The sequence below is a fragment of the Ranitomeya imitator genome, chromosome 10, assembly GCF_032444005.1.
Source record: "Ranitomeya imitator isolate aRanImi1 chromosome 10, aRanImi1.pri, whole genome shotgun sequence".
Lineage (NCBI taxonomy): Eukaryota > Metazoa > Chordata > Amphibia > Anura > Dendrobatidae > Ranitomeya > Ranitomeya imitator.
Window position 1 is genome coordinate 97,413,408 of NC_091291.1, and position 9,312 is coordinate 97,422,719.

Genomic DNA, 9,312 nt, shown 5'->3' on the forward strand with positions numbered 1-9,312 from the left:
TAACTCAGTTATTTTACTAGATCTCACAATACCCATTGCATGCATCAGTAAATAACTCATTTTAACCTCTAGAGGCTGGTGTACAAATCCATGTCAGAATTTATTTATTTTCATTTATTTTACTCATTTATATAGCACCCTTGATTCCACAGTGTTTACAAACATTATTGGCACTGTCCCCATTGGGGCTCACAATCTAGATTCCCTATCAGTATGTCTTTGGAATGTGGGAGGAAACCGGAGTACCCGGAGGAAACCCACGCAAACATGGGGAGAACATACAAACTCCTGGCAGATGTTGTCCTTGGTGGGATTTGAACCCAGGACCCCAGCTCTGCAAGACTGCAGTGCTAACCACTGAGCCACCATGCTGCCCCGGCTGTATTATGATGATATTAAAACGAGTATTTTATGAGTCCATCTAAAAAATTTTAAAAGGATTATACAGCCAATCTGGAATTTCAAAGTAAGTACACCAGCCTCATCCTGGCCACTAGCCTTATCAGGTCTAAGATACAGTATCTATTTAACAATATACATGCAGTATGCAGTTTGTATTGTGAAATCCACTGACAGATCCACTTACCTGTTCGACATGTTTGTCCTTTTTTGGATAACGTGCCCTGGCATCCTTGCTTTAACTTTATTCTAATCTGTGTAGGAAGGAAAGGCATAAGCACTATCATGCACTGGTTGATTATTCTAAAAGCACTGGGAAAAAAATAACGTAAAACCTATTATTAATAACAAGTTCATTCGATTCACCGAATGTGAGCAACGACCATTTCATCTTCTAACTGTAAGAACAGTGACACCCCCAAACACCACCTGACACCTCATCTATCCACCTCCGTAAAAAATCCACTTTTCAAAGTCCAGTCTCTTACGTCAAACTAGGTGCAGGCCCATAAATCACTGGCCTCATTGCCCCGGTCATCTCCTCCACCAAGAGTTGACCCTTTCCTGGCTCGATGATTTATAAGAGAAAGTTACTTTGCTTCATTGGCTATGGCACATTTGCTGTAACGGTTTGTAGCAAGGGCCTAGGAGACAGTAAATTTATTGTCTATGAACCTTGAAGAGTGACATCAATGCAAAGTGTCTCGCATTAAGAATTCTGTGGGGAAGGAACCATTGGCTCGTCATCTGTCTTTTGGAGGAGAGTGATGATTTCTATGTCGTCATAGAACTCTATATAAGAAATGATACTTTAATGATAAACCCGGCAATTAAAGGAGACCAGACAGAGAAGCATCTGCACCCTGGTCCAGCAGCCATGCACAAGCTCTTCTCCTGCGGACTCATCCTTGCAATTGTCTTCAGCCCACTCCGATCACTTCCCATATTGGACCCCAATGAGATTTCCTACCGAATACCAGGTAAGGACAATTAGAACTTTACCCAAACCCCTTCCCCAACTTATAACATTTCCTTAACAAGAATATTTAATTACCGAACATTTTATTATCCTGCAGCCAATTCCTAATGATTGATCATACCGAAGGGTCAAATGCTCAAACTTAAACTGGAATAAAATGTCTCCATTAGTCTCGTACTTAAAATTATCCACACGTAATTTTTTTTTTTCCAATAAAAGGAAATTACTTTTCTTAAGATGATATTACTGTAAAAAGAAATTAAGTGAATATTCCAGAGGGACCGAGGGAGAGTCGGAATAGCAAAGTCATTTACAGTCACCTTCATTAATAGTTTTATTAGTTTTTTTTTTTTAATCTATTTTCAGACTTCTCACATCATAGTAACAAAGTCATGTAAACCTAGGGGACACATGAATGTCAAATCTGCAGAAAGACTTACAATTTGGAGCAAAAATTAGTGGAATGTGTTTAAAATTCTAATGATTAATTCTTCAATATTTTCTACTTTATTTTATATCATTTTCTGTTTCTTCATTCATCCAGTTTATTAAGATGATTTTCAAAAATCATTGCTAACAATTCATAATGTAATATTCAGTGTTATACAAATTGCATGCAGTTATTATCATATCCATTTATTTATGTCAAACATATAGACACATGTCCATATATCTTACCATCAATTGTCATATTGCATTTCACTGTATGGATATATATAAATGTTTATATACTGTACATAGATATATATCCATACATACCTATCTATATTGAAATATATTGTCTGTATATATATATATATATATATATACACACCTTAGTTAATATAAATATATGTGTATATATACATGTGTGTATATATATATATATATATATATATATATATATATACTCAGATTTTCAGCTGTGACATATATTTTACAAACCGAACACTTTTCTATGTAATTTTGGGTTTATTATATATATGTGGAAACAATATATATGTTGCATGTGCAATTTTGGTCCCTAATTATTTATTTTACCCACCTTCCCCCCCAGGTTATCATTCATTCCTGTTTAAGGAAACATTCTGAAACTTTCTAATATTTTTTTGTGTTTCAGAGTAAATGCTTACTGCCAGTGAATGAAAACATGCTTGCACCCTTTGTATTTCTCACAGCTGAGGGTTTGCTACAATACCGTCCATTCTAGACGATATTGTACATGTAGCAGTAGCAGCACGTTCAGTATAGATTTAGTATATTTCTGCTGTCCTAATAGTTTGCTACAATATATTAAAGCAGGAGAAATACATCAGCCCAGGCAGTAATGTGAATGAAATTTCATAAGACACGAAACAGATAATCCTCAGAAAATTCATCTCACACATTTAAAAAAAATGTTATATCATATATTTAGCGTCCTTATAATCTTGGGGTAAAGGAATTGTACTTTTTGTTTAGTCATGCATTCCAAACATACAGCACCAAGGAATTAATGGTGCTATATAAATAAATAATAATAATAATAATATAAATGAGGGATTAATTAAAAAGATCTAATTTAAAGGGACTGATCACAAACATGTCAGCCTGTCTTTTCCTGACATTTTATTGATCAGTGTGGTCTCTCTTGTTTTCAGACAAAAATCATTGGCCCATATAAGAACAGGTGAATTTCCCGATGCGCCCCTGCGCAGAAATAAGCAGCATCTAATTGTTCACTTCACAAACTACCCAGTAAATGAATATATATGGTCATAGGTACATTTGTTCATAAGGATAATGCAATATTTACCGGTCATTGACCATTACCGGTGGGACTTTGGGCCCCAGTCCGACACTGTTTTTAGTATGGTCTTTTGTTGAGTGTATGAAATGTATATAACCTTGAATAATTTATATTTGGCAATAGAAAATATCATAAATGATATTAGACTGAATTGGAATGGGCAATATATGGACCACTATACGACGGACATCTTTAAAAACTTTTTACTTTGACTAACTGTGATTCACAATGGGAAAAGTGATCTCCCTTTAAAAAATCGTGGCGAATGGAAACGATGGAGGTTTATGTTGCCCAGCAGGTGAAGAAAGAGTGTGGCGACAGGTTATGTCTTGTGACTGCAGATAAAGCCCATCTGGCAGCACCTTTATGGTACGTGTCGTCACTAACCAGGGAATGTTTTTTTTTTCTAATTCTTATGTGTTGCATTTCTTCTTCTTAGTTTTATTTGTTTGCCTTTTGTATTGTTGATTGCAAACAGTTTACAGTCTCTTTATCTAGAAGATTTATATTGATTGTTACTTGCTGTCAGTGAGCGGAAGCATTCTTATGTCTACACTCAGATCAATCTCCTAGGATGGCCATCATCATCGAACATCTTTCACAACTATTATCATTATCTCCTGTTACACCAATTCTGATTCTGTTTTGTTTATTTGTCATCAATAATAGTAGATTTTATTTTATATTTTTTGTAGATTTTCTGTGTCCTAAGATTTTAGGTAATTTAATCTCCGATTTCGTTATCTATTATCCTGTCTTACCCTTTCACAGATTCAAAGATGGATTTTGGAGACGTGAGCAGCTGGGAGGACACCCACTTATTACAGAATCTCCCCTCATTTCTGGACAAGGGCAGAGATACAGATATCGACACAGATGACATTTTCAGCAAAGAAGGTGCAGTATATGAAATGATTCACGAATAATAGAAGAAGCTGGGGCATTGCTATAGGGGGAATAGGTGCCTTAAAGAGAGTTTTGCACTGGGACTAAGGATCTTTGTCAGGATGTTCACAACTCATGCGTATTCTATTGCAGATGCCAACAGTGGGAGCTGAAACCATTTTGAGAATCGGTCCCCTATTACCCTGCTGTCAGTTGGGGGGTGGTTGGAAATCCCACTGATAATAGTGCATCAGCTCCTCGTTTTTTTAGATAGACCCAGGTTCAATGATGGGGTCAAGCAAGCTCAACAGTCTCAGAAAATTGTAAATATTTTTTTCAGGAATTGAAAAGGGTTTGATAAAATATCAGTTTAAGAGAGTCCAAACCAAATAATTACATTCTATTGAGTTTTGCAATTCTTTGCTTAACTGTAGACGGAAGATTAAAGCTATAGTTTACCATTGTAGAGGCCACGGGGAGGGATCATTGGTCATCCCTTCCTAACGCTTCTCAGGCTGCTTGTATTAGTATGTAAGAAGAAAGCGCATCTACACTGAGATAATAATAATCTTTATTTTTTATATAGCGCTAGCATATTCCGCAGCGCTTTACAGTTTGCACACATTCTCAGATAGAAAAGAAGCCTGTATTTGTGCAGTCCTCCATGTTCAGAAAGTTGGTTGGGTCCAAATAGGTCTTCACTAGTGATGAGCGAGTGTACTCGTTGCTCGTGCGTGTTTTCCCGAGCACGCTCGGGTGGTCTACGAGTATTTGTTAGTGTTCGGAGATTTAGTTTTCATCGCCTCAGCTGAATGATTTACAGCTACTAGCCAGGCTGAGTACATGTGGGGGTTGCCTGGTATAGGGAATCCCACATATAATCAAGCTGGCTAGTAGCTGTAAATCATTCAGCTGAGGCGATGAAAACAAAATCCCCGAGCAGTCACAAATACTTGTAGACCACCTGAGCGTTCTCTGGAAAACCCGAGCAACAAGTACACTCGCTCATCGCTCATCACTAGTCTTCACTAATTTGGTGGGGCAATTATTTAGCGAAAAGTCACCATTTTTGAGTAGTCCCTGGTCTTCTATGGTTTTGGTAGAACAGATCTTAGTGTTCAATGGTTTGGACAAGCAGCTCCTGGTCTTCAGTTATTTAGTAGAGCAGACATCAATTTTCAGTTTGGTGGAACAGTCTTTGAGTGATCCCTTTAAAATACCCTCATTCTTCAGGTACTAGCTATAGCTGATAGCAATCTTAGACAAGCACATGGAACTAGGCAAATTCACATACACATCAGGTGTCACATAAATAATTAATTATTTGTAGCGTTAGCAAATTATTCAATTGTACTTTAATAAATATATTTCTCCTTTTCACTAGGACTGAGCCTTGGAACTTATAATATGGATGATGTTATGAAAGAGGTGGGTTATAGTATATTAGTTATATTTTTATGTATATAAAGGGCAGTATTAAAGTAGTTTTATTCTTGTACATAGGGGCAGTATTATAGTAGTTACATTCTTGTACATAGGAGCAGTATTATAGTAGTTATATTCTTGTACATAGAGGGCAGTATTATAGTAGTTATATTCTTGTACATAGGAGCAGTATTATAGTACTTATATTCGTGTACATACAGGGCAGTATTATAGTAGTTATATTCTTGTACATAGGAGCAGTATTATAGTACTTATATTCGTGTACATAGGGGGCAGTATTATAGTAGTTATATTCCTGTACATAGGAGCAGTATTTTAGTAGTTATATTCTTGTACATAGGGGCAGTATTATAGTAGTTATATTCTTATACATAGGGGCAGTATTATAGTAGTCACATTCTTGTACATAGGAGACAGTATTGTAGTAGTTATATTCTTGTACATAGGGGGCAGTATTATAGTAGTTATATTCTTATACATAGGGGGCAGTATTATAGTAGTTATATTCTTGTACATAGGGGCAGTATTATAGTAGTTATATTCTTATACATAGGGGGCAGTATTACAGTAGTTAGATTCTTGTACATAGGGACAGTATTATAGTAGTTATATTCTTGTATATAGTAGGCAGTATTATAGAAGTTATATTCTTGTACATAGGAGCAGTATTATAGTAGTTATATTCTTGTACATTGGAGGCAGTATTATAGTAGTTATATTCTTGTACATAGGGGCAGTATTATAGTAGTTAGATTCTTGTACATAGGGACAGTATTATAGTAGTTAGATTCTTGTATATAGTAGGCAGTATTATAGTAGTTATATTCTTGTACATAGGAGCAGTAATATAGTAGTTATATTCTTGTACATTGGAGGCAGTATTATAGTAGTTATATTCTTGTACATAGGGGCAGTAATATAGTAGTTAGATTCTTGTACATAGGGACAGTATTATAGTAGTTATATTCTTGTATATAGTAGGCAGTATTATAGTAGTTATATTCTTGTACATAGGAGCAGTATTATAGTAGTCATATTCTTGTACATAGGGGCAGTATTATAGTAGTTATATTCTTGTACATAGGAGCAGTATTATAGTAGTTATATTCTTGTACATAGGGGCAGTGTTATATTAGTTATATTCTTGAATATAGGCGCAGTATTATAGTAGTTATATTCTTGTACATAGGCACAGTATTATAGTAGTTATATCCTTGTACATAGGAGCAGTATTATAGTAGTTATATTCTTGTACATAGGCACAGTATTATAGTAGTTATATTCTTGTACACAGGAGCAGTATTATAGTAGTTATATTCTTGTATTTAGTGAGCAGTATTATAGTAGTTATATTCTTGTACATGGGGCGGTATTATAGTAGTTATATTATTGCACATAGGAGCAGTATTATAGTAGTTATATTCTTGTACATACGGGCAGTATTATAGTAGTTATATTCTTGTACATAGGAGCAGTATTATAGTAGTTATATTCTTGTACATAGGGGCAGTATTATAGTAGTTATATTCTTGTACATGGGGCAGTATTATAGTAGTTATATTCTTGTACATAGGGGCAGTATTATAGTAGATATATTCTTGTACATGGGGCAGTATTATAGTAGTTATATTCTTGTACATAGGGGCATTATTATTTTAGTTATATTTTAGCACATAGGAGCAGTATTATAGTAGTTATATTCTTGTACACAGGAGCAGTATTATAGTAGTTATATTCTTGTACATAGGAGCAGTATTATAGTAGTTATATTCTTGTACACAGGAGCAGTATTATAGTAGTTATATTCTTATACATAGGAGCAGTATTATAGTAGTTATATTCTTGTACACAGGAGCAGTATTATAGTAGTTATATTCTTATACATAGGAGCAGTATTATAGTAGTTATATTCTTGTACATAGGGGCAGTATTATAGTAGTTATATTCTTGTACACAGGAGCAGTATTATAGTAGTTATATTCTTGTACATAGAGGGCAGTATTATAGTAGTTATATTCTTATACATAGGAGCAGTATTATAGTAGTTATATTCTTGTACACAGGAGCAGTATTATAGTAGTTATATTCTTGTATTTAGTGAGCAGTATTATAGTAGTTATAATATTGTACTTCGGGTTAGTATTACTATAATTCTATTGCTGTACATAGGGCCAGTGCTAGCAGTTATGAAATAGACTTTCACTTCCTGTGAATTATATTTCAAACTATATTATTCAACATAAGATAATGAGCACAAGAGAAAGTTCTCTAACTCAGTAAATGATGGGAGTGAAATTAAGAATAACAAATATTGTATGTTTCTATATTACAGAAATTACTTGACAAGCAGCCACAAATATCACTATTGAGCCGCCTACAATCTAAAGAGCGTAAACCTTATAAGAAGCGAGCAGGGAATTTGTCTGAATGTTTCTGGAAATACTGTGTCTGAATGTGAGGAACATGAAATATCTATAGAATTTATGCTTATTTCTACACCACTGTATTCACAACGATGCCTCATCTCAACAGAAGACGGAATAACGGATGAGAAGACGAACTCTGCAAAATTTTACATTTCAGAAACAATATTTTGTGTTTTGCTGATATTTGGTATAATATTTTCTTTTCTTCAATGAAAGCTATTTAATAAAAGTAATAATAACAATATTATGATGAGTCAATTTATTTGATCCATATTGCTAAAAATGATCAAAATCTATAATATAACGCTGGGAGCGTCACTCTGTCCGAAGCCTCTATAGACTGCGCAAGCGCAAGCGCCGGCTCAGTCGGGCCTCACAGAGCGACGCTCCCGGGAGATCGCGGTATGCGTAAGCACTGAACGCATACCGCGATCTCCACCGGAGAGTCAGGGACCGCCAGGAGGGAGGGTAAGTATACTCACCTTTCCCGGTTCCAGCGCTGCTTGCGGCTCCGTCTCCCGGCTCCTCTGCTCCCGGCTCCGGAGGGCGCGGACTGCGCAGGCGCCGATTCCTGCTGCCGGAATCGGCGCCTGCGCAGTCCGCGCTTTCCGGCGCCATTTTCTTAAAGACACACTCCGGCTCCACTGCAGGTGTGTCTTCAAGAAAATGGCGCCGGAAAGCGCGGACTGCGCAGGCGCCGATTCCTGCTGCCGGAATCGGCGCCTGCGCAGTCCCCGCTTTCCGGCGCCATTTTCTTGAAGACATACCTGCAGTGGAGCCGGACGATAGGTGAGTATGGTATTTTTTTTTTTTTTATATGGCAGCAGCATTCGGGGGCATACACACTGGAGCGGGGGGCATATAATGCAATGGTGGCGCAGGATGGGAGCAGCACATGACAGAACGGGCGCAGGATGGCAGCAGCACATGACAGAACAGGCGCAGGATGGCCGCAGCACATGACAGAACGGGCGCAGGATGGCAGCAGCACATGACAGAACGGGCGCAGGATGGCAGCAGCACATGACAGAACGGGCGCAGGATGGCAGCAGCACATGACAGAACGGGCTCAGGATGGCCGCAGCACATGACAGAACGGCCGCAGGATGGCCGCAGCACATGACAGAACGGGCGCAGGATGGCCGCAGCACATGACAGAACGGGCGCAGGATGGCCGCAGCACATGACAGAACGGGCGCAGGATGGCCGCAGCACATGACAGAACGGGCGCAGGATGGCCGCAGCACAAGACAGAACGGGCGCAGGATGGCCGCAGCACATGACAGAACGGGCGCAGGATGGCAGCAGCACATGACAGAACGGGCGCAGGATGGCAGCAGCACATGACAGAACGGGCGCAGGATGGCCGCAGCACATGACAGAACGGGCGCAGGATGGCAGCAGCACAT

The 9,312-nt window shown here is 37.9% G+C and overlaps 1 protein-coding gene across 1 annotated transcript; it reads left to right on the top strand.

Moving 5' to 3' along the window:
• Positions 1-1,276: 1,276 nt before the first annotated feature.
• Positions 1,277-8,011, top strand: UTS2 (urotensin 2). The gene is made up of 4 exons (XM_069741591.1): positions 1,277-1,379; positions 3,918-4,043; positions 5,416-5,459; positions 7,810-8,011. The coding sequence occupies exons 1-4, from the start codon at positions 1,277-1,279 to the stop codon at positions 7,927-7,929; spliced, it is 393 nt and encodes a 130-aa protein (XP_069597692.1). The 3' UTR covers positions 7,930-8,011.
• Positions 8,012-9,312: the final 1,301 nt, after the last annotated feature.

Coding starts and splice junctions, on each gene's coding strand:
- UTS2 (XM_069741591.1), top strand. CDS start 1,277: ATGCACAAGCTCTTCTCCTGCGGACTCATCCTTGCAATTGTCTTCAGC. Junction 1,380..3,917: donor GATTTCCTACCGAATACCAG/GTAAGGACAATT, acceptor ACCCTTTCACAG/ATTCAAAGATGGATTTTGGA. Junction 4,044..5,415: donor TGACATTTTCAGCAAAGAAG/GTGCAGTATATG, acceptor CCTTTTCACTAG/GACTGAGCCTTGGAACTTAT.